A 24,096-nucleotide genomic window follows, 5' to 3' on the forward strand; every position below is an offset into this window, starting at 1 on the left:
CACCGCCTGGAGGTGTGTTGGGTCATTTTCCTTTTTAAAAACAAATGATAGTCCCACAAAGCGCAAACCAGATGGGATGGTGCATTGCTGTAGAATGCTGTGGAAGCCATGCTGGTTAAGTGTGCCTTGAATTCTAAATAAATCACAGACAGTGTCGCCACCAAAGCTCCCCTTCAACATCACACCTCCTCCTTCATGCTTCACGGTGGGAACTACACATGCGGAGATAATCCGTTCACCTACTTCTGCGTCTCACAAAGACATGGCGGTTGGAACCAAAAATCTGTCATTTGGACTCATCAGACCAAAGGACAGATTTCCACCCATTGCTCGCGTTTCTTGGCCCAAGCAAGTCTCTTCTTATTATTGGTGTACTTTAGTAGTGGTTTCTTTTCAGCAATTTGACCATGAAGGCCTGATTCACGCAGTCTCCTCTGAACAGTTGCTGTTGAGATGTGTCTGTTACTTGAACTCTGTGAAGCATTTATTTGGGCTGCAATTTCTGAGGATGGTAACTCTAATCAAAGTATCCACTGCAGCAGAGGTAACTCTGGGTCTTCCTTTCCTGTGGTGGTCCTCATGAGAGCCAGTTTCATCATGGTGCTTGATGGTTTTTGTGACTGCACTTGAAGAAACGTTCAAAGTTCTTGAAATTGTCTGGATTGACTGACCTTCATGTCTTAAAGTAATGATGGACTGTCAATTCTCTTTACTTATTTGAGCTGTTCATGTCATCATATGGACTTGGTCTTTTACCAAATAGGGCTATCTTCTGTATAACCCATACCTTGTCACAAGATATCTGATTGGCTCAAATGCATTAAGAAGGAAAGCCATTCCACAAATGAACTTTTAAGGCACACCTGTTAATTGAAATACATTCCGGGTGACTACCTCATGAAGCTGGTTGAGAGAATGCCAAGAGTGTGCAAACTGTCATTAAGGCAATGGGTGGCTACTTGGGAGAATCTCAAATCTAAAATATATTTTGATTTGTTTCACACTTTTTTGGTTACTACATGATTCCAGATGTGTTATTTCATCATTTTGATATCTTCACTATTATTCTACAATGTAGAAAATAGTAAAAATAAAGAAAAACACTTGAATGAGTAGGTGTCTCCAATCGTTTGACTGGTACTGTATATACACTGCATTCCGAAAGTACTCAGACCCCTTGACTTTTTCCACATTCTGTTATGTTACAGCCTTATTCTAAAATTAATTAAATTGTTTTTTTCCCTCATCAATCTACACACAATAACCCATAATGACAAAGCAAAAACAGGTTTTTAGAAATGTATAATGCAAATGTATAACAAATAAAAAACTGAAATATCACATTTACATAAGTATTCAGAACCTTTACTCAGTACTTTGTTGAAGCACCTTTGGCAGCGATTACAGCCTCAAGTCTACTTGGGTATGATGCTACAAGCTTGGCACACCTGTATTTGCAGAGTTTCTCCCATTCTTCTCTGCATATTCTCTTAAGCTCTGTCAGGTTGGATGGGGAGTGTCCTGAGCACTATGGAGCAGGTTTTCATCAAGGATCTCTCTGTACTTTGCTCCATTAATCTTTCCCTCGAACTTGACTAGTCTCCCTGTCCCTGCCGCTGCAAAGCATCCCTACAGCATGATGCTGCCACCACCATGCTTCACCGTAAGGATGGTATTGGCCTGGACGGGAAGCTTGGCATTTAGGCCAAAGAGTTCAATGTTGGTTTCATCAGACTAGAGAATCTTGTTTCTCATGGTCTGAGAGTCCTTTAGGTACCTTTTGGCAAACTCCAAGCGTGCTGTCATGTGCCTTTTACTGAGGAGTGACTTTCATCTGGCCACTCTACCATAAAGTCCTTATTGGTGGAGTGCTACAGAGATGGTTGTCCTTCTGGAAGTTTCTCCCATCTTCACAGAGGAACTCTGGAGCTCTGTCAGAGTGACCATCGGGTTCTTGGTCACCTCCCTGACCATTCCCCCCAATTGCTCAGTATGGCCAGGCGGCCAGCTCTAGGAAGAGTCTTGGTGGTTCCAAACTTCTTCCATTTAAGAATGATGGAGGCCACTGTGTTCTTGGGGAACATCAATGCTGCAGACATTTTTTGGTACCCTTCCCCAGATCTGTGCCTCGACACAATCCTGTCTCTGAGCTCTATGGACATTTCCTTCAACCTCATGTCTTGGTTTTTGATTTGATATGCACTGTCAACTGTGGGACCTTAGACAGGTGTGTGCCTTTCCAAATTGTGTCCAATCAATTTAATTTACCACAGGTGCACTCCAATCAAGTTGTAGAAACATCTCAAGGATGATCAATGGAAACAGGATGCACCTGAGCTCAATTACGAGTCTCATAGCATATGGTCTGAATACTTTGTTTCTTCTGTTTTCACTTTGGCATTATGGAGTATTGTGTGTAGACTGATGAGGCAAAAACGTCATACGTTTTAGAATAAGACTGTAACTTAACAAAATGTGGAAAGAGTCAAGAGGCCTGAATACTCTCCGAATGCACTGTATATATTGTAACGACCCTGGGTTTATAACTGCGGAAATCGACATCTTGCCGCACTAACATGCTTTTGCGGCACAATCGATAACACGCCGGACCTCGGGCTCGAAGGTCGAGGGTTCGAGACCTGCTCCCTGCCTGTTTCATTACAATATATATCTTTTTTAGTTTGTTTGTTTTTTGCTCAGAAGACTTGGGGTGTCAAATAAAATCACCCGCGGGCCAAATTCAGCCCATGGGCCACCAGCAGGGTTCTGCCCTAGAGTCTAATGGCCTTGAGGCTGGGTTTCTACTAAGCTAGCCTCGTCGAGAACCAGGCTTCCCTAATACAGGAAAGCCTGGAGATGTTCATGGCAGAAAAATATCTAAACAAGGGTGTAGACCCAGTTTAAATCAGTAACTCCTTGCTACACGCCAAACCAATCAAATGCCTTGCTTGTCCGGCGCTCCAATAGTGCTCACTAGATTAGTGTCGTAGGTGCAACAGATTCATTTGACAGTCTATGGTGAGGATGACCGGAAAATCACTGATTAAAATCCCATCAAAATATGTTAATGTAGTATGTCGAATGTGTGTATAGAGCACACGTCTGACGAAACACAATTCAGTTTTTCCTTCAGGTTTTCTTCCATTTTCTGCAATGTTGCAAACTAGCATACGGTCCAACTCTCTGCAAAATGTGTCCTTTCTAGTCTTACAACAATGACGAACATATCACGAAGAACCAACGGGCGTGTGGGGGAGTTTAAAAAAATGTTACATCCAATCATAATCTTGCTGCTGGGAGCCTGTGTACCATTCAAACCTCCAAGGGAGTCGTGAGAGCGTCGTGATTTTGGAGGTATGGCAATGTGAGACTCCTACTAAAGTAACATATGGAATTGCTTTAAGATGGTCATACCAAGGATAACTTAGCTATTTGATTTAGAATTTTAGGACCCCTATAGGTATAAATATATATATATATATATATATATATATATATATATATAAAAACAAATATTGGATGAGACATTGAATTTGGCCTTGCTTCTATTAGCCCATAGAAATGCATTCAGTAACAGATTCATACATGGAAAAACAGATAGTCAAACATGTAGTCAAAGGGAAGTATGTTTTGAAGTGTCTGTCCTATATCTGAGAGATATAAGAACGCTCAGGAAAAAAATGTGCAATCGTTTTTATCCTGGAATTACCTGTACACCTGTACACCTTTGACGTGGTAATGCCCTTTCGCATCCATTAATTTTTCGGACCAGTTCCAGGTTGACACTTGTGGGTGTCGGAGAGAAAAATGGAGAACACCACCGCTTTTCGTGAGAAGACGGATTTTCGCAATATCTCCTGGTTTGACAACAGTGGAGGCTGCTGAGGGGTGAATGGATCATAATAATGGCTGGGAAGGAGCAAATGGAATGGCATCAAACGCCTGGAAACCATGTGTTTGATGTATTTGATACCATTCCACGGATTCTGCTCTAGTCATTACCACGAGCCCGTTCTCCCCAATTAAAGTGCCACCAACCTCCTGTGTCTGACAATCCCCGCTGTAGCTCTACCACCTTCCACCGCGGATGCGGAAGGCCGACGTAGGCGGATTGAGACGCAGCCCATGCAAAAATATCTCTATCTTAAACAAAACATATTTTGAGGGGGATTTTTTTATTATGTCTCGAGTGGAGCATGGGCTAGCCTCAAGCGGAGAAATTATTTTATTTTATGCCCAGCTCACGAGGCCCCTTAATGATGTGTAGCCTGAGGCAATTGACTCGTCTGCCTAATGGTAAGCCGTACACGTTGGTAGAAGGCAACACATGAAATTGTATTTTTACTTTAGATCTGAGAGACTTGATGAAATCGAATAAGGGCATATACGGTATAGCTCAGTTAGTCTAGTCAGGGTCATAGTGAACATCCCAGATAGCACCCTATTCCATATAGTGCACTACTTTTGACCAGAGCCCTCAAAAGTAGTGCAGTATATACGGAATAGGGTGCCATTTGGGACGCACAGTCATCAGAGCGGTTGATTCATGTAGCCCACATCCCATTTCAGTCCCCAGCGGTGTCAGATTAAGTGTCCTCATTAACACAGCTAGCGACTGTCCGTGACAATGTGAAGGCTAAGCCACATAGGATTTATTACACCTCCCGCTGAATTTATGATACACTCCCATCTCATCTATGATATTAACCAGCGAGAAAGAGTGGCGAGAGACAGACAGACAGAAAGAGGGAGAGAGAGTGATTGGGGGAAGAAAGAGAGGAAAGAAGGGGTGGGGAGAAAGAGACAGAGAGTGAGAGGGGAAAGAGAGAGCAAGAGATGCAGAGAGAGCGAGAGAGAATGGCTTTGCCATTCAGTGCCACCTTGTGGACTTGCTAGAGCAGTTCAGTGTCTTACTCAGAAAGCACCAAGTCAAGGTCAGATTTATATCTCACTGTAAATGTCAACGATACCAGTTTCATTTGTAAAATAGGTCATAAAAACCTCTTGAGTATAGTAACCTTGGATTGTGCAAAACAAAGGCCTTGAGGTCTTATGAACCAATTTATGTGGTAAAGAGTGTTTCAAGGGTATGGAAAACTAGATGGAAGTCTGTATTTGGAGGTAACCAAAACACATGGTTTGAGTCATGTAGGTGGAGTAGACTATTAAGGTAACGCCCAAACAATATATTTAACACATTGGACTGGTAATTCAAAAGGAGATGAGCAGGCTGAGGCTTGAACAGAAGTAAAATGACATTCAACATATCAAGGATCTACTGGATCCTGTCAGACCTTCTTATCAGTCTGACGGGATTCAGTGGAAGAATTTAGACATGGCTTAAAACCTGAATCATAAATAGATATGTGGAGAGAGACTGTCATACTGACCTTGTTGGTTGGCCTGTGTGAGATAATAATTCTTGAGCTAGGTGAACATCCTTTGACAGACATAGCGAGAGAGAAAGAGACAGAGAGAGGGATACAGAGATAGCAAGAGAGAGAGAGAGAGAGAGAGAGAGAGAGAGAGAGAGAGAGGAATACAGAGATAGCAAGGGAGCAGTGCCTCTGGTGACTCATTCTGATTCCACGTCAGCCATTTCAATTTCAAACTCCAACTGTGCGCAATTCCACAAAGCCCTGTGTTCTCTGATGTCCTCCAACTCTATCTCTACTGTCTGGGCTCTATCCCCTGGGATACGTCCCAAATGCCACATTACTCCCTACACAGTGCACTACTTTTGACCAGGGCCCATAGTGCTCTGGTTAGAAGTAGTGCACTATGTAAGGAATAGGGTCCCATTTGGGATGCAAAGCTAAGTTCTACTTGCTGTCTTTTAAGGGATGAACAGTACCTATTGGTTAGGAGGTTTAGGTTGTCGGGCTGCCCTATACACTATAAGCCCCAAAGTTCAAGGCTTGAGAGCCCTGGCGGATTGGTGCCAGGAAAATAACCTCTCCTTCAAAGTCAACAAAGGAGCTGATGGTGAACTACAGGAGACAGCAGAGAGAGCACGTCCCCACATTGACGGTATGCCACAGTGGAGACGACCTGAAATGGTTTTATATATAGAGTGCGTTCAGACCCCTTGACTTTTTCCACATTTTGTTCATTACAGCCTTATTCTAAAATGGATTAAATCGTTTTTTCCCCCCTCATCAATCTACACACAATACCCCATAATGACAAAGCAAAAACAGGTTTTTAGAAATGTTTGCAAATGTATTACAAATAAAAAACTGAAATAGCACATTTATAGAAGTATTCAGACCCTTTATTCAGTACTTTGTTGAAGCACCTTTGGGCAGTGATTACAGCCTCGAGTCATCTTGGGTATGACGCTACAAGCTTGGCACACCTATATTTGGGGGGTTTCTCCCATTCTTCTCTGCAAATCCTCTCAAGCCCTGACAGGTTGGATGGGGAGTGTCGCTGCACAGCTATTTTCAGATCTCTCCAGAGATGTTCGACGGGGTTCAAGTCCGGGCTCTGGCTGGGCCACTCAAGGACATTCAGAGACTTCCCGAAGCCACTCCTGTGTTGTCTTTGCTGTGTACTTAGGGTCGTCCTATTCGAAGGTGAACCTTCGCCCAAGTCTAAGGTCCTGAGCACTCTCGAGCAGGTTTTCAACAAGGATCTCTCTGTACTTTGCTCCGTTCATCTTTCCCTCGATTCTGACTAGTCTCCCAGTCCATCCCGCTGAAAAACATCCCCACATCATGATGCTACCACCACCATGCTTCACCGTAGGGATGGAATTGGCCATGTGATGAGCGGTGCCTGGTTTCCTCCAGACATGACGCTTGGCATTCAAGCCAAAATGTTTAATCTTGGTTTCATCAGACCAGAGAATCTTGTTTCTCATGGTCTAAGAGTCCTTTAGGTGCCTTTTGGCAAACTCCAAGCGGGCTGTCATGTGCCTTTCAATGAGGAGTGGCTTCCGTCTGGCCACTCTACCATAAAGGCCGCTGAGTGCTGCAGAGATGGTTGTCCTTCTGGTAGGTTCTCCCATCTCCACAGAGGAACTCTGGAGCTCTGTCAGAGTGGCCATTGGGTTCTTGGCCAGCTCTAGGAAGAGTATTGGTGGTTCCAGACTTCTTCCATTTAAGAATGATGGAGGCCGATGCGTTCTTGGGGACCTTCAATGCTGCAGAAATATTTTGAAACCCTTCCCCAGATCTGTGCCTCGACACAATCCTGTCTCGGAGCTCTACGGACAATGCCTTGGTTTATGCTCTGTCAACTGTGGAACCATATATAGACAGATGTGTGCCTTTCCAAATGATGTTCAATCAATTGAATTTACCACAGGTGGACTCCAATCAAGATGTAGAAACACTGCAAAGATCAATGGAAACAGGATACACCTATGCTTAATTTCGAGTCTCATAGCAAAGGGTCTGAATACTTATGTTAATAAGGTATTTCTGTTTTTTGTTTTTGTGTATAAATGTGCAAAATTTTCTTAAAACCCGTTTTCACTTTGTCATTATGGGGTACTGTGTGTAGATTGAAGAGGGATTTTTTTTCAAAATCCATTTTAGAATATGGTTGTAACGTAACAAAATGTGGAAAGAGTCAAGGGCCCTGAAAACTTTCTGAATGCACTGTACAGTATATATATTCTATAGTTATATAATTTCAATCCATCTAGGTTGTAATGACTGTAATGTATTGCCCCGGTCAAGGACAAACACATCTCTCTGTAGAGTGGAGCTAAGATGGTCCATATGTACCGTTTCATTTCACTGAATGATTTACAACAAAAATGTTGTGTCAATGCTATTCCACTCCATTACTCAATGAAGGAATAAAATAAAATACCTGCTGAGATTTGCCTAAGATTAGTCATACAGCAATTACCATTGAAAACGTGGCATTCTCATTTCCCACAATGAACCCAACGTGGCATCCTATTTTGGGGCACAGAAATTCACAGGCAATAAAAACAATGTTTGTTTAAGAGCCCTTAAGAGAACATAAAAGCCATCTTGCACACAGTATAAGTAAATAAATACATGCGTGCACTACTGGTTGAGCAGAAATGTCCCTAACTATGGACACGGTGTATTAGTTACTACTGTCACAGACTGCTGCATTAAACAGAACAAGACAGATCTCAATAGTGACAGTATGACAGTTTATTTATCAGGTTGGGTAAAGGCAGAGCTAACAGTAGTTTGATATTTCTGTTAAGCAACACAAAGATGTAGGAATACGTTTCCAAATGATAAAAATACAGACTCCACAATCTAGCTTTGAAAACATTATTGAAGACAAGAGAGTATTGAACATGGGATCTTAAATGATTGTAGACAGTGAGGTGTCAGATTTTTTTATGTTAACATTCTTTTGTTTGATCATCAAAAAGAGGACTATAATATAATTTAATGTACAGACAGACAAGAGAAATACCGTTCCAGCCCTTATATCATAATTAGCAGCAGGTGGTTGATAAAAGAACCAAAAATAATAATTGCATAATAAAAAGGTAAGAGCTAATTTTGCAAGAATACAAAACTGTATAATAAAATCAAGTAGCAAAATCAGTAAACTATGTAGCATTACTGTAGGCTATTCAGCAATAAAAACCATTGACTGAGAAACCATTAAATTCCCCCAAAACAGTTCATGCCATATGTAGTAGGCCTTAAATCTAATCTAGACAAACAATTAGACTAGTACATGTGAGACAATGATTTGCTAAAAAATAAAAATCTTAAATACACTCCAGTTATATTAACAAATAACAAAAGTGCAGAGTAAAAATAAGTGTTAGAATTCAGTGCAAAATAGCACAAAAACTAAAGGCTATAACAGAAGGCTAAATCAGTTCACTAATACAGGACTATTAAAGGCCCAGTGCATCACTTTTGTGAAAAACAATGTTATTTTCCAAAAGATGATTTATATTTTTTATTCATATATTTTTTATTATTATGATTTTTCAGGGGGTGCTGCAGCACCCTCAGCACCCTTACTCCCCACGGCTATGAGGGCACCTATTGGTAGATGGGTAAAAATAAAAAAGCAGATGTTGAATATCCCTTTGAGCATGGTGAAGTTATTAATTACACTTTGGATGGTGTATCAATACACCCAGTCGCTACAAAGATAAAGGCGTCCTTCTTAACTCAGTTGCCGGAGAGGAAAGAAACCGCTCAGGGATTTCACCATGAGGCCAATGGTGACTTTTAAACAGTGAAAGAGTTTAATGGCTGTGATAGGAGAAAACTTAGCATTGATCAACAACATTGTAGTTACTCCACAATACTATCCTAATTGACAGAGTGAAAAGGAAACCTGTACCAAATAAAAATATTACAAAACATACATCCTGTTTGTAACAAGGCACTAAAGTAATACTGCAAAACAAATTTGCAAAGCAATTAACCTTTTGTCCTGAATACAAAGTGTTATTGGATTTGCCTCGAACATAACATATTACAGAGTACCATTCTCCATATTTTCAGACATAGTGGTGGCTGCATCATGTTATGGGTATGCTTGTAATCATTAAGGACTGGGATTTTTTCAGGATAAAAAAATACATGGAGTAGAGGTAAGTACAGGCAAAATCCTAGAGGAAAGCCTGGTTCAGTCTGTTTTCCACCAGACACTGGGAGATGAATTCACAGTTCAGCAGGACAATAATCTCAAACACAAGGCCAAATCTACACTGGAGTTGCTTACCAAGATAACAGTGAATTTTCCGGAGTGGTCGAGTTACAGTTTGGACTTAAATCTACTTGAAAAACTATGACAAGACCTGAAAATGGTTGTCTAGCAAGGATCAACAACCAATTTGAACAGAGCTTGAATAATTTTTTTAAAAATGGGCAAATGCTGTACAATCCAGGTGTGGAAAGCTCTTAGAGATTTACCCAGAAAGACTCCCAGCTGTAATAGCAGCCAAAGGTGCTTCTACAAAGTATTGACTCAGGTGTGTGAATACTTTTGTCATTGAGATATTTATGCTTTTTTTTTTTTATTACATTTGCAAACATTTCTAAAAACATGTTTTCACATTGTCATTATGGCGTATTGTGTGTAGATTGGTGAGAAACACATATATATTTAATCAATTCTGAATTCAGGCTGTAACGCAACAAAATGTGGAATAAGTCAAGGAGTATGAACACTTTCTGAAGGCACTAAATGTACACTAGTCTCTCTTGCTCACTCTCAGCTGAGCTAGGCTCTCCTGGGTCAGCAAGCCTGAGCTTGTTGATATAAAACAGAACAGAGGGTAACCTACAACTTGATACCAGCCGACTGTAACCTTAGCTCCTTATTTTGAGTTGTCTATCAGGTCAAAAAAATGTACCTTTTTAAACGTGAATAGTTATGAAACCTGATCTTTCATCACTATAAACAGTCGGCCTACCGTGCACTCTACAGCCGCGTACCTTGTGACACACAAATCTCCTCTACTAACCCTGATTACAGACGTAAAGGACCAGAGGCCTTTTCGTTGGCCTCCAATCGTCCACTTGAACACAAAGAGGAAGTAAATTCCCATCTCAAAGTCTTTCAGGTGGACTGAATGGCATCAACCGCAGGAAAGCTGGATCAATAACAGTTTAAAATCAAAGTGCTTTAAGCAACGTAAATATAAAAGGGAGAATAAACGAATAACAGTCTGACAGTAATAAGATAGAATTGTTCCCAAGCGTTGTGAAATCAATGACATTGTTTCTACCATGTGGTGAAATAACTTGATGTTTAAACACTTCCCACTAGGCAAAAACAGGTCGAGTCAACCTGGTTCCCAAGTCATTTCAACCAACAAAAAAAAGTCAATATGAAGGCATCAAATCAACGTGGAAAACTGATTGGCTTTGAAAAAAAGTAATCAATGTAAGTTAATAGTATCTTTTTAAATCACCCAACTTTTAACCTAAATCCAATGACATTGTGTCATTTTTTGTTGATTTCACACTGAATTCAAATTAGTTCAACTCAACCAAATGGAAATCAAAACTAGACGTTAAAATGACATCTTTGCCCAGTGGGTTACAGACAGCTTTACATGTACGTTAAGGGTTCAAGCAGACGAACAATAAGACCAGCTTTACATGTACGTTAAGGGTTCAAGCAGACGAACAATAAGACCTACTTGGCTACTTCGGAATGATGAGAGTTATCACAGACATTTTTAGCCTAACCAGGGGTGACAATCTGGCCAGTTACTCAATAGATCATGTAATACCATATTCTATTAGTTCAGTATATTCATATAATGCCTAGAGGAAAACCCTTAAGTATGTGTAACACCAGACTTGGCCTATGCCACAAAAAAACAAACACTTGTAACATCAAACTATACCCCATTGTGTCAGTCATTCTGCACTGTAGTAGTTTATTTGCTCTTTGTCGAGTGAACTTAGGGGCTATTCCTCAGCCAAACAGATTTGACATGGGTCTGGATTTAAATGAGCTTTTCCTGGACCTGTTAAGCTCCTCTGTCTCACAGTGTGCTGGGAACGAAGTGCTGTGAACTATCTGTGAAGATCTGAAGCGGATCTTCTGGAGTTTGGGCCTCATCTTGCTAAAGGACGATTTCCTCAGCAAGGGTTTCTGTCTGGCCTGGTCTACTCCATCACCTGTGTCCTCCTCGCTGTGAGTGTGCAGTTTGAGGGGCGTCAGATTAGACTGGAGAACTTTAGACAACCTCCAACGCCCCCCATCCCCATAGTCTGTGTTCTCTGAGTCCGAGTCGCCGCCAACACCCGCCCCGATGATGTCACGGATATCAACGGCCACACTGTTTGTAAGATACTGACACGCCCTTTTCCCATTGTAATCTCTGGCCTCTACATCTGCGTCATAGGCTCCTACCAGTAACTTCACCACCTCAACTTGGTTGTGCATTGCTGCTAGGTGTAGGGGCGTGTAGCCGGCACTTGATCGGGCGTTGATGTTGATGGGCACTGTGTGTTGTTTGGCAAAGTTCACGAGAAGCGCCAGCAGCTCTTGTTTGCCCTGCTTTGCGGCCCAGTGCAGGCAGGTGAACCCAGTCACAAAATCCTTCTTCATGACAAGGTTCGGTTCAGAGGAAAGGAGGCGGTGGAGACTCTCCCATTGGCCGTCGGGTGCACACATCATCCATTCGTGTTCCAACGGGTCCAGAGTGACTGAAGCACCGTCTTCGTCTGTAGTAGAGGAAACCACAGAGGCGGAGTCCGAGTTCCTCAACACCATGCTGCGTCGCACCTGGAGGGAGCTGTTCATCATGAGCCCAATAAAGTTATTACGGCTACTTTTAGGTGTGTAGCTGTCACTCCCAGATATGCTCTGTTGAAAATCATAATACTGGCTTTCGTCTGCCCCGTCCTCTGTTGAAGGGTGACGGGACAGCAGGCTGCCCTGTGCATTAGTTGGAAATGGACGTATGGGTAAGGGGAACATAGAGCCATCCGCGGATGTAGATAAAGGTGACGCCTCAATCACTGCAATTTGCGGTATGTCATGCGGTTGCAATGTCGTGCGGTTGCAATGAATGTCCCCCTTGGTCAATTTCTGCTCTGCATTACCACCAATGCCTAACGCATTTCCCATATTGTCTGATAAACTATTATTTTGAACTACAGACCTTGTTGACGCAGCTCTTTCTACAATTTTACCTTCCAAAATAATTCCAGAAATGTCAGGCGGTCTCGCTCTCGTGGCATTGTCAGTTCCGTAACCTGAGCCAAGTGAAATGTCTTGTGCCTCTTCGTTTGCAGTGATTTCACAAGAGTGCACATGCCCAGCAGATGATACTGACAGATGCAGTTGTGGTGCACAATCTTCTATCAAGTTCTTATATGATTTTGATATAGCTGCACCGCTGTCCTCTTGTTCCAATAAAGTGCCTGTCCCGTTACCATTGCACTCGCTGTCTTTTTCCACTGTACACTTCAATGAAACTCGATACTTCTTTTTTAAACATACACATTTCACTCCATTCTCCAACTTTACAAATGCGACATTGTCCACGTATCCCTTGAATTTCTCCCGAACAATTGCTTTCTGGTCAGGGTCTTCTGGGAAAACAGCTTTGAAATAGTCAATGAATATCTGGTTTTTCACTCTCCCTCCTCGCTCGGTTAGAAATTCAACAACCGCTTCTTGGGTGCACTCAGTCGCCATTACTGATTAAAAAAGTAATTAATTAAAAGGCTACGGTAAACCACTTACAGATCTAAAAAAAAAAGCTCTTCCTTTTTATGTTTATAAATTAGCTAGAGTTTAATCAGCCCGTACAAATACGATTTTCACCTGCCCTGGTTGGTGTTGTCTCATCACATCATCCTCAGACCTTGTGCTTCTTTGATACAGAATAGAAATTAATAGAACTGTCACCCCACCCAGAGTCGAGTAAGGAAGGACCCACTTTTGCAAGCAGACCTGTCTATCCGTTTTATTTCTATGGTCACAGTGATCCACTACAGAGACATTAGAGAAAGGAGGAGATAGTTACCCCTGGGTAATGAATGAACGTAAACCAAAGATTTTTATAACTAACCCAAGATAGACCAGAGGCTGTCGTTTCCAATGGGAGGAAATTAATCAGGGTGGTAGAACAAGCAAGGAGATGGAAAGAGCCATGCACTAGCTAGTGAGATCTCAATGGCACGTTCTAGTATTTATTTGCATATTTTCGTTAGGGAACGCATACTATGAAGTGCGCGTGTGCAATAAGGCAATTCGCACTCCTAAACAACGCATTTTTGTTTTACTTTGGCAAAGGGTAAAGTCTGCAAAACGCAGTACACTCTGTTTGTAATAGATTATAGTTTTGGAAACATAAAACTGTATGGAGATCAAATGTTTCATCGATTAGAAAATTAGCAGAATGTTGGCCAAAATCTATCTCACTCCATCTTCTCACCATGCCGGTCACTGGGCTTCCTCGCATTAACATATTTGGTAGTGAGAGGAAACGCCAACCGGATGCTTCACATTTATACATCCGGTTTAATATCTGGCTCAATGTCTATCTGTGGTATAAATGCAGCGTTCAAAACACCCGGAAACTCGGAAAAATACGAGATCAAATAATGAAGTCTGTATTTTAAGTTCGGAAAGTCCGAGCTCTAGGAAGAGTTGGAATTCCTAGTTGGATGGCTGTTCAAATCGATTTTCACAGTCGGAGCTCGTTCTTTCCCAGTTGTCTTGAACGTGGCATAACGCCCCAAACAAGCAGAATGTCAAACGATCGCGTTCACTTGTAAATGCTGCTTCGAGTGGTTGCAAAACTAATCTTCTCATAATCCCTTATCAAAATCAGGGTATGAGTCGAGAAACCTGCCTTTTTCCTTAATTTCACGATTTCAGAGAACAAGTTAATTATCTCAAATCTCGGAAAATACTTATGCTGTACTTATTGTTCACTAAATTCATGCTAATGTTGTGTTTTTGAGCTAACGCCCAGTCACTCCTTCGTACCAGAAATGTACCGCGTGGGCCGGCGTGGCCCATAGACGATGCATGGGCAACGTACACAATGAGCGTTAATAAGATTCCAATGTCGTTTCCCATCTCCCCAAAAGTATCTCTGTCCACGCCTCATAGCAACCACAACATTGGGAAACTGTGACCCTTGAAACGCCATTTTGGAATCTATATTAGTGGTCGGTCAGTCAAAGTCGCGCAAGGAACCAAAATGTCTACTTAGTTTCACACCATGTATGTCCAACGAATTTCCGGAAAAGTGGTTTACACCATTCATTCTATGGGGGTCGATATATAGTAACTAACAATCCTGCAGTTCAAAATAATTACTCTGTACTCAGAATTTGATGAATACATAACACAAAATCAGAAGATGTAGTACTTAATATATATATAGTTTATTTTGTTAAACACAAACATAACGGTCACTCGTGTCTTCCCAACCATGAAAAAAGTGTGCAAGCCTACATTCCTTTCATGGCTACGTAGATAGTCGATTTTTAAACTTTTTTAGTTGAGCCTATTTTCTTTACAGTCTGTTAGTATTTGTAGCTATTTAGCTGCTTTATTCCGAGATGACTACGTCGGATGTTGCTCAGGGGGTAATTGTTGTGTTTAATTTAATCGCTAAATAATGTATATCTACAGTTGTAAAACTTACGACACGTTTAGCTTGCTAGTCAGCATGATTACGTTCCAGGTCGACTTTATTGCTGTTGCGCTGCGTAATCCTGAAAGGTAAACACTTGTCTGGGCGTTGTGAGTTCTGACCGTCTGCACAGCAGGATTGCAATACGACGACCTGGAACTGATTAAGTAACTTTTTCACTATCCAGGTAGCTATGTGGCTAACAACGTAGCTCCAACCAGAGTTTCTAAGAAGCAGGGTTTTACTGCTGGAGCTTGTTTACGCCCTTTGAGCAATAATTAATATATGAAATGCACATAGAACAAAAAAAAATTGCCATAATCTGTCAAGCTAGTTTGCAAACGCATGGGTCAGTTTGCCGATGTGGCAGCCAGTGAAATGTAACTTTGTGTGCTAGCTACAAAATCTAGCCAAATGTATGCTGCTGAAACTGTTCTGCTATCTCCAGCCTTTCCAGGTCTATCCACAATCTGTGTCAGTAAAGAAATGGACAGGTCAGGTAGAGTGTCATTCATATAAATAGATAGATGTTTGTGTGTACTGTAGACAAATGAACATGTAGCCTTGTATGGGTAAGTAGTGTACAGTCTTGGCCAAAAGTTTTGAGAATGACACAAATATTAATGAAAGTCTGCTGCCTCAGTGTCTTTAGATATTTTTGTCCGATGTTACTATGGAATACTGAAGTATAACTACAAGCAGTTCATAAGTGTGACACCAGACCATCCTCCAAAAGTATTTGCCTCACTGTGCGTGCAGATGCACCTACACCTGCCTGCTGCCATTCCTGAGCAAGCTCTGTACTGGTGGTTCCCCGATCCCACAGCTGAATCAACTTTAGGAGACAGTCCTGGCGCTTGCTGGACTTTCTAGGGCGTCCGGAAGCCTTCTTCACAACAATTGAACCGCTCTCCTTGAAGTTCTTGATGGTCAGATAAATGGTTGATTTAGGTGCAATCTTACTGGCAACAATATCCTTGCCCGTGAAGCCCTTTTTGTGCAAAGCAATGATGACAGCACGTGTTTCCTTGCAGGTAACCATTGTAGACAGAGGAAGAACAATTATTCCAAGCACCACCCTCCTTTTGAAGCTTCCAGTCTGTTATTTGATCTCCAGCCTTGTCCTTGTCTACACTCACACCTGTGTTAATGAGAGAATCACTGACTTGATGTCAGCTGGTCCTTTTTTGGCAGGGCTGAAATGCAGTGGAAATGTTTTTTTTTGAGATTCAGTTCATTCAAGAGGGACTTTGCAATTAATTGCAATTCATCTGATCACTCTTCATAACATTCTGGAGTATATGCATATTGCCATCATACAAACTGAGGCAGCAGACTTTGAAAATTTATATTTGTGTCATTTTCAAAGCTTTTGGCCACGACTGTACACACAATGAAAACATAGGAATATAAGATTATTTACCTAGGTTAACCAGTCCAAGCTGTTGTCAGATATTGTCATATACTGAGTTGGCCTAATGTTAGGCTATGTCTCCCTATAACAGGACAAAAATGCCCGGCCTCTGTCCTTGTCTGGCCATGTTGGCTTCGACAGCCTACCTCACCAGCTGGTCAACAAATCAACATGTCAAGGTTTCTGCTTCAATATCCTCTGTATTGGTGAGTAACGTTGTGATGTTACATTAAAAGTTCAGCCACCAGACCAGTAGCCCCTTTTTAGATGGAAAAAAATGTTGGCCCATTTCCTTTCAATTAATTTATTCTGGACTTGTGCCCAGAATCCTCAACTGTCTAAAATGTATTTTTCGTTTTCCTCAAGTTTGACCCTAATTTTACAAAGCAATGTTGTCACTAAGATTAGCAAACAGTTTTTCCCCCCACTATCCAGGCGAAACGGGTATTGGCAAATCCACCCTAATGGACACACTGTTCAACACTAACTTTGAGAACTTTGAGTCGTCTCACTTCGAGCCCAAGGTGAAGCTGCGAGCGCAGACCTATGACCTGCAGGAGAGCAACGTGCGACTCAAGCTGACCATCGTCAACACAGTGGGCTTTGGGGACCAGATGAACAAGCAGGAGAGGTGAGAGAAGTGCAGTCATGATATACCTGGGTCATATTCATTCGGCACCAAACCTAACAGCCTACCTGAACTTGTCCGATAACTTAAACCCTGTGTTTTAGTGTTCCGTTTCGTAAACGTTTTGCTACCGTAGCCTACCGAATATGACCCTGATGCTGAATGACAATACAAAGCACGTTATTTTGTCTTTCAATCCACCACGAATCACTTGTTTTACCACATACGCTACGCAACTTCTGATGGAGTATCTGTCCTCTGAATGTTTCCTTCGGCAGCTACCAGCATGTTGTGGACTACATTGACACCCAGTTCGAGTCGTATCTACAGGAGGAGTTGAAGATCAAGCGGTCCCTCCACAACTACCACGACTCCCGTATCCATGCCTGTCTCTACTTCATCGCCCCTTCAGGACACTCTCTCAAGTCCCTGGACCTGGTCACCATGAAGAAACTGGACAGCAAGGTGCCTGACTAAAACTAAAAGAAGCTGTCACTCTTGCATTTTTTTTTCTCCTTTGATTTTTGTCCCTGGCACAGTTCTACAGCATTAGTCTATGAATATTAACAATTTTTTTTTCATAATTGTTGTTGTGTTTAAATGTAGAATTAATTAAGGGGGTGTTTTTCATTTTATTTAGTGTTATGGAGTATTTGGGCAGTTTAGGAAGTGTCATGGTGGTTGGTTAAAAACTGGGAGTTGCATGATGAGTAATTATTACTGTGTTACTGTGACAGGACTGAACAAAGCAGAATGTTGACTTAGTTCAGCCACTGGGCAATCACAGAAGTCTGTCCTGATTGTGCTTTAGTTGTCTAGTTAAATAAAGGTTTTTAAAAAAACATACAAGTCAGATAAGAACAAATTCTTATTTACAATGACAGCCTACCCCGGCCAAACACTAACGACGCTGGGCCAATTGTGCGCCGCCCTATGGGACTCCCAATCACGGCCGGTTGTGATACAGCCTGGAATCAAACCAGGGTCTGTGGTGACGCCTCTAGCACTGAGATGCAGTGCCTTAGACCTCTGCGCCACTCGGGAGCCCAATAGCTGCATGTTTTACAGTACTGTTCTTTCACAAAATGGAATTTGTTTCTACTTGTAAAATGAACGATATGTCCTGTTTGATTCTTGAGGGAATTGATGTCAATTCGGAAAGAAAATGTATTATTTACAAGACAACTTGTGTATTTTTTATTTGTAGGTCAACATCATTCCTGTCATCGCCAAAGCAGACACCATCTCCAAGAGCGAGCTCCACAAGTTTAAGATCAAGATCATGAGCGAGTTGGTCAGTAACGGTGTCCAGATCTACCAGTTCCCTACCGACGACGAGACAGTCTCCAAGATCAACACTGCCATGAATGTGAGTTGTCTAACATTCCCTTGGCATCCTTTCAGGCTCTCTGCCCAATTCCATACCTCACAGTGGTGAATTTGACTGTGCTAGACAGTGCACCTCAGTGAGCATGGATACATGCACACAGTAACACGATTATTGTGGATAGTGTGATGAAAACATTTACATGCTTTGGGTGAAGAACGATTTCCCTAATAATCCCGTTTACATGGATACATCAGAAATCAGGCTACCTGATGGGACTTTGGTCAATATAGAAAATATGCAATAAAAAATAAATGTTCTATGACAGCGACATGTTCTTTAAAAAAAAAAAAGTTTGGACTTCTAAATTTTGTATGAGAACTACTTCAAATATTCCTACTTCCATTTTTCCCGACCTCACTTCACGCTAAAGAGGGAGGCTCGCTCGGCTGGTGCTAGTACATGCGCAGATAACATATTCGTACCTCGCCTATTCCTCTCTGATTTAGAAGATACTGTTGCACAAACAACATGCCGATTTATGTCCTTCATGGAGTTATCAGAATTGTACGGGAAGGTCTGCTCAATCCAAGTGTACAACCAATTGATTACAGCATTACCCCAAAAAATGGAGGAGGCAGGTGGCAGCGGGAGGAGGTAGGGAACTGGTCTGTCTGCCCAATATAAAGGATCAAAACTGGCGGAGGAATAAAAATAGCATAAATAGGAAAGTATACCAGTTTAATTTGAGGACCAGGATGTTGACAACTGTGCCATACAAATTGCAAAATAGTTGGGAAGAGATTTTTGATGTACCGATTCCATGGTACAGGGTGTATGAGTTGATATATAAAACAACGCAGGATTCAAGACTTCGTGCTTTCAACTAAAATTATTATATAGAATTCTTGCCACCAACGAAATGTTGACTATTTGGGGCATAAAATCATCGAAGCTCTGCAGATTTTGTTGTGAGGATACAGAATCAATAAACCATTTGTTTTGGTATTACCCTCAGGTAGCCTGTTTCAGGTCTCAGGTTCAGGAATGGCTGAAAATGCATAGTATTGATCTAAAATTGACCCTAGAAATAGTACTGTTAGGAGATCTGGAGAGACCGGGTCAGTCAATTACTAATATCCTAATACTCTTAGTAAAAGTACATATCTTCAACTCGCAATCTGGATTCTATTCGATTAGATAGATTGAAATTGTCCGTTAAACATCACAGCGTAGTTGAAATATATGTGTTGTATAGAAACACGAAGAGGGTGGCCAGCAGAGATAGATGGGATGGGCTGAGGGTTGGGATGTGGAATTGCAGACAAGTGGGACTGGAGTTGTTGCGCAGGAGATAAATGTAAAAAGTCTAAATAAAACACAATAAAAAGTAAGTTTGAATGACGCTGAGGGGGCAGTGCTTTTACAGCTAATGCCGGTTTGCCTGGGGCACATGCATATACACACTCTCATTCAAATAAACACATACAAGAACACACACATACAAGTAATAGTGCCAGAAATGCCCACAAACATATAAAGTAGACATTGCTGTTATGATTTTAGTTGTCCTTGATGTTGTTTTTGTGTTTTAAAATGTTTGGTGTCTTCTGTCTTTTTTTCTCTTTAGTTCATTATCTTGGTTGTTGGTGCATTGGGGGGGTTCTTGGGGGTGGGGAATGGAATTGATTGTATTTTTTAGTTTTCTACTTGGGGGACTGTAGGAGGGGTCTCGGATGGTTGAGGGACAGCTATTGGAGAACTGTGGGGGGGGGATCTTGGAGGGTTCGGGTTCACGGTTTTTGGCCTGGTGGGAGATCTGTCAACGTGCCCTTGAGCAGGGCATTGACCCTGGATGCTTCTGTGTGTCGCTCTGAATGGGAATCTGTTGGATGACCGGTATGATGTAGTTGTTGAGCGGCTTCACGGCATGTTTCAGAAATTAAATTAAATAAATAAATACGCCTGCTGATTTAGGCCTACAACAGCACTGATATCAGGGTGTATTAGCTGGCTATGTTTGCTCTGACACAGTACATTTATTAGCTAGCCAGCGGCTAACAATGAAAACATTTGCTAAGAAAAGGAAAGCTCTCTGTTTGCAGACAGTAATATACACAAACTAATAGTGTCATTATAGAACACTGGTGAATGTGACAAATACACATTTATTTGATTTATATTTATATTAAGAAGCAAAGTGGAAAACAGCATCGACATATTGGTGAGGGAGGGAGACGAGTCGCATATCACATTTTAACAAACCAAACATTGAAATAACGTTATAGAAGAAGAAAAACAGTCCATGTAGCAATACGGGTATACCGTCCAACCCTAGCGTTTGCTTTCTTTGATTTTTGACCGTACTCTCGATTTTAAGATAAGCAGAGTAAGGTGTTTACATGACTAATTCCATACTTAACCTACTACCAAAATCACTTTAATATTGACTTAGTGTGCATGTAAATGTACTCCGTGTCTTCTATGATCTATTTGCTAATGTCAGGGTATCCTGCCTTTTGCTGTTGTGGGGAGCTCAGAGGAGGTGAAGATTGGAAATAAAATGGTCAAAGCTCGGCAGTATCCCTGGGGTGTGGTGCAAGGTAGGCAAACCTGTTTTACCGTGTAGGCTTCAGGCTTACAGCTTGCTTTCTTTGAAGTGTCTATGGCTCTGCAGTACAAATGCCAGGAGGTAAAGGCCTGTCTGTCTTGTTTCAGTGGAGAACGAGAACCACTGTGACTTTGTGAAGCTGAGGGAGATGCTGATCTGTGTGAACATGGAGGACCTGAGGGAGCAGACCCACACGCGCCACTACGAGCTCTACCGCCGCTGCAAACTGGAGGAGATGGGATTCACGGACACAAACCCGGAGAGCAAGCCAGTCAGGTACGGAGAGAGCAGGGCGTGCCACGCACGGTTATCATAATTCCGGGCCTGTGATAACCAGATGAGGTGCACAGATTAAAAGGTCTGTGGAAAAACATGTTAACATTATACAGCGAGAGGAGGCTGTACATTTAGTTTTAAACCGCGTGCGTCTACAGCCTGCAGGAGACCTATGAAGCCAAGCGTCACGAGTTCCTGGGAGATTTGCAGCGGAGAGAGGAGGAGATGAGGCAGATGTTTGTCCAGAGAGTCAAGGAGAAGGAGACTGAGCTGAAGGAAGCTGAGAGAGAGGTACTGGACACACACACACACACCGTGTCCTACTGTGACAGCATGCTATACAGGTCAGCAAGAGACATATAGGTGTAGACGTTCATCACAGAAAACCCATCTTCAATGACCTTTCATATTAAATGAATGTATTTTTGGTTGAAGAGATCCACGTGAGAAGCGTCTTTTTGGGTTTTTAGAAAAGCACTAGAAATTCGAGGTATTAAAAACACTTGACGTTTTGATGTTTTCCCTCAGTTGCAAGGTAAGTTTGAGCAGCTGAAGAGACTGCACTCTGAGGAGAAGAGCAAGCTGGATGAGAAGAGAAGGTCTCTGGAGGACGAGATCAACACCTTCAGCAAGAAGAAAACAGCTGCCGAGCTGCTCCAAGGCCAGTCCTTCAACACTAACGCCAACCTCAAGAAGGACAAAGACCGTAAAAAGTAAGACGCATGTTATTGTAAAATAAGTTTCAGGGCGGCCGCTTAATTCCCTTCTAAGATGTTTATTGCTGAAATGTTTTGGACAGCTCAAAGCTCTCTTACACATTTATCTATCCTAATTCAATCCTAACCTATTTCCCCTCTCAATTTCATGATGCATGTGCAGAGACTAACAAAAATGAATGTTCACCAGAATTGTATACTGTGTGTGGACTGCAGGCATTATACAGTCATTTTAGTTCATCAGTGTGATTGTATTTCTGATTGACAGGAGCCTAGAGATGGAAGCTAAGGATGTTAAGTTAACTTGTGACGAGGCTACTAACCAAAACCACAACAGTTGCTTCAGAAACCTGTGAAGTCAGTGAGACGATAGGGAGGGAAGCAGGGTATAAAGAACATCAGTTTGTTTTTTTGATAAGAGGAAACTATTGATTTGACAGTTGATAGGAAAGCTTAGTTAATGAGTATAGATGTGTGTTATGATGTAGTGACACAGATCTCTAAATTATTGACTATATTTCCTCTTTTTCGTTGGGTCTTTAGCTCTGGGTTCATGTGAAGAAATAAAATGGACAAAGACCCCCTCCCATCAGACAGAGGAGAAATAAATACAAAATGGAGTACATTCACCGATAGTCGTCATTGTTTTGGCTTATTAGTCAAATCACAAATGTTAGTTAAATTCCAGCCAGACTATTGATAATTCTCTTTAATACTTGTAACCCTTTTGTATTACTTTACTTTTCACTTCTACAGCTAGAGGGCGCCAAATGATCAAGGTCTGGTTAGGGTTATCATTGAAAATACTGTACTTCACACCAAACAGAAATACAATTTGTTTGATGGTCAACAGTACATTGACATTCAATATGTATTTAATTGTCCAATCTCGGAATTAGTTGTGTTACCGGGTTGTCTTGAGTGTTCACTTTTAAATGGGATTATCAGATAATGTGTCAATTTGACTTGAACTTGTTCAACTTTAATTCTGCAGATAGTAGAATATATATATTTGCATGTCTTTTAAAATATGCTGTTCACCACTAGTGTGTATTATATAGCTTGATATTTATTCTATGCATTATTATTGTAGACTCATGGGTTTCTGGATGGATTCCATGCGTAGTAATACCGAACTCTGGTCCAGGACGTTCCTCACATGTTACATTAGCGGAACACGCACCATCGACCAGAGCTACGTTATATCCACGCATGTGTTACATTCCAATCACTGAGGTATTATTGAAATTACTTCTTTCAAAAAACTTGTGCCTTACTGCCACATACCTTGTATTTCATTTCAAATGCTAAAGAATGAAGCAGCTGCTCAATGACCTTTCTGAATTGAACACTACATCAAATGGTTTTGACACAAGGCACCTCGGGATATATTGCCAATATACCACGGCTAAGGGCTGTGTCCAGGCACTCCACGTTGCGTCGTACACATGAACATTCCTTTGCCATGGTATATTGGCCATATACCACACTTCTTTGGTCCTTATTGCTTAGAAATAGTATGTCGTGTGTGGAATGATTGACGTTATAATTGCCAGACATATTTTCCCTCTCAGAAAGGATAGCTTTGAAAATAACTTGTGTAATTTAAGCGTTTTTTGTACACAGCTTTTTTTCTTAACTCTCAAATATGAACTGACGTTTGTTCTTAGGTGTGAAGGGTTTATATCACCAAAAATAAAACATGATATTATGTTTGTCGTAACATGTCGTTATTTAACTGTACAAATTAATTGAAGAGATGTTGGAAGAGGTATTAATTAATCTTGTTTATTTACATATCAAAAGTACAAGTCCAGGCCATCCGGGTTACGGCAGGTTTGGCCAGTAGGGATATCCTTGTCTCATCGCTCACTAGTGACTCCTGTGGCGGGCTGGGCGCAGTGCACACTAACCAGGTCGCCAGGTGCACGGTGTTTCCTCCGACACATTCGACCTTCGTCTCTCCCGAGCCCGTACGGGAGTTGTAGCGATGAGACAAGATAGTAAAAACTAACAATTGGATACCACGAAATTGG

At 41.6% G+C, this 24,096-nt stretch overlaps 2 protein-coding genes across 3 annotated transcripts; one reads left to right on the plus strand and one right to left on the minus strand.

Annotated features, from left to right (window-relative positions):
- Nucleotides 1-10,065: 10,065 nt before the first annotated feature.
- LOC112253888 (ankyrin repeat domain-containing protein SOWAHC-like) lies at nucleotides 10,066-13,560 on the minus strand. The gene has a single exon (XM_024425959.2). The coding sequence runs from the start codon at nucleotides 13,132-13,134 to the stop codon at nucleotides 11,401-11,403; it is 1,734 nt and encodes a 577-aa protein (XP_024281727.1). The 5' UTR covers nucleotides 13,135-13,560; the 3' UTR covers nucleotides 10,066-11,400.
- Nucleotides 13,561-14,885: 1,325 nt separating this feature from the next.
- On the plus strand, nucleotides 14,886-23,775 carry LOC112253889 (septin-10). 2 transcript variants are annotated; one of them, XM_024425961.2, is made up of 11 exons: nucleotides 14,894-15,041; nucleotides 15,537-15,587; nucleotides 16,594-16,708; nucleotides 16,938-17,133; nucleotides 17,409-17,595; nucleotides 18,338-18,499; nucleotides 20,964-21,060; nucleotides 21,176-21,344; nucleotides 21,503-21,635; nucleotides 21,873-22,057; nucleotides 22,604-23,775. In XM_024425961.2, the coding sequence occupies exons 1-11, from the start codon at nucleotides 15,015-15,017 to the stop codon at nucleotides 22,617-22,619; spliced, it is 1,338 nt and encodes a 445-aa protein (XP_024281729.1). In that variant the 5' UTR covers nucleotides 14,894-15,014; the 3' UTR covers nucleotides 22,620-23,775. The 2 variants fall into 2 exon arrangements, with proteins under 2 accessions (XP_024281730.1, XP_024281729.1); XM_024425962.2 differs by lacking the exon at nucleotides 15,537-15,587 and having other exon boundaries at nucleotides 14,886-15,041.
- Nucleotides 23,776-24,096: the final 321 nt, after the last annotated feature.

This window comes from Oncorhynchus tshawytscha, linkage group LG07 (genome assembly GCF_018296145.1).
Source record: "Oncorhynchus tshawytscha isolate Ot180627B linkage group LG07, Otsh_v2.0, whole genome shotgun sequence".
Taxonomy (NCBI): Eukaryota; Metazoa; Chordata; class Actinopteri; order Salmoniformes; family Salmonidae; genus Oncorhynchus; species Oncorhynchus tshawytscha.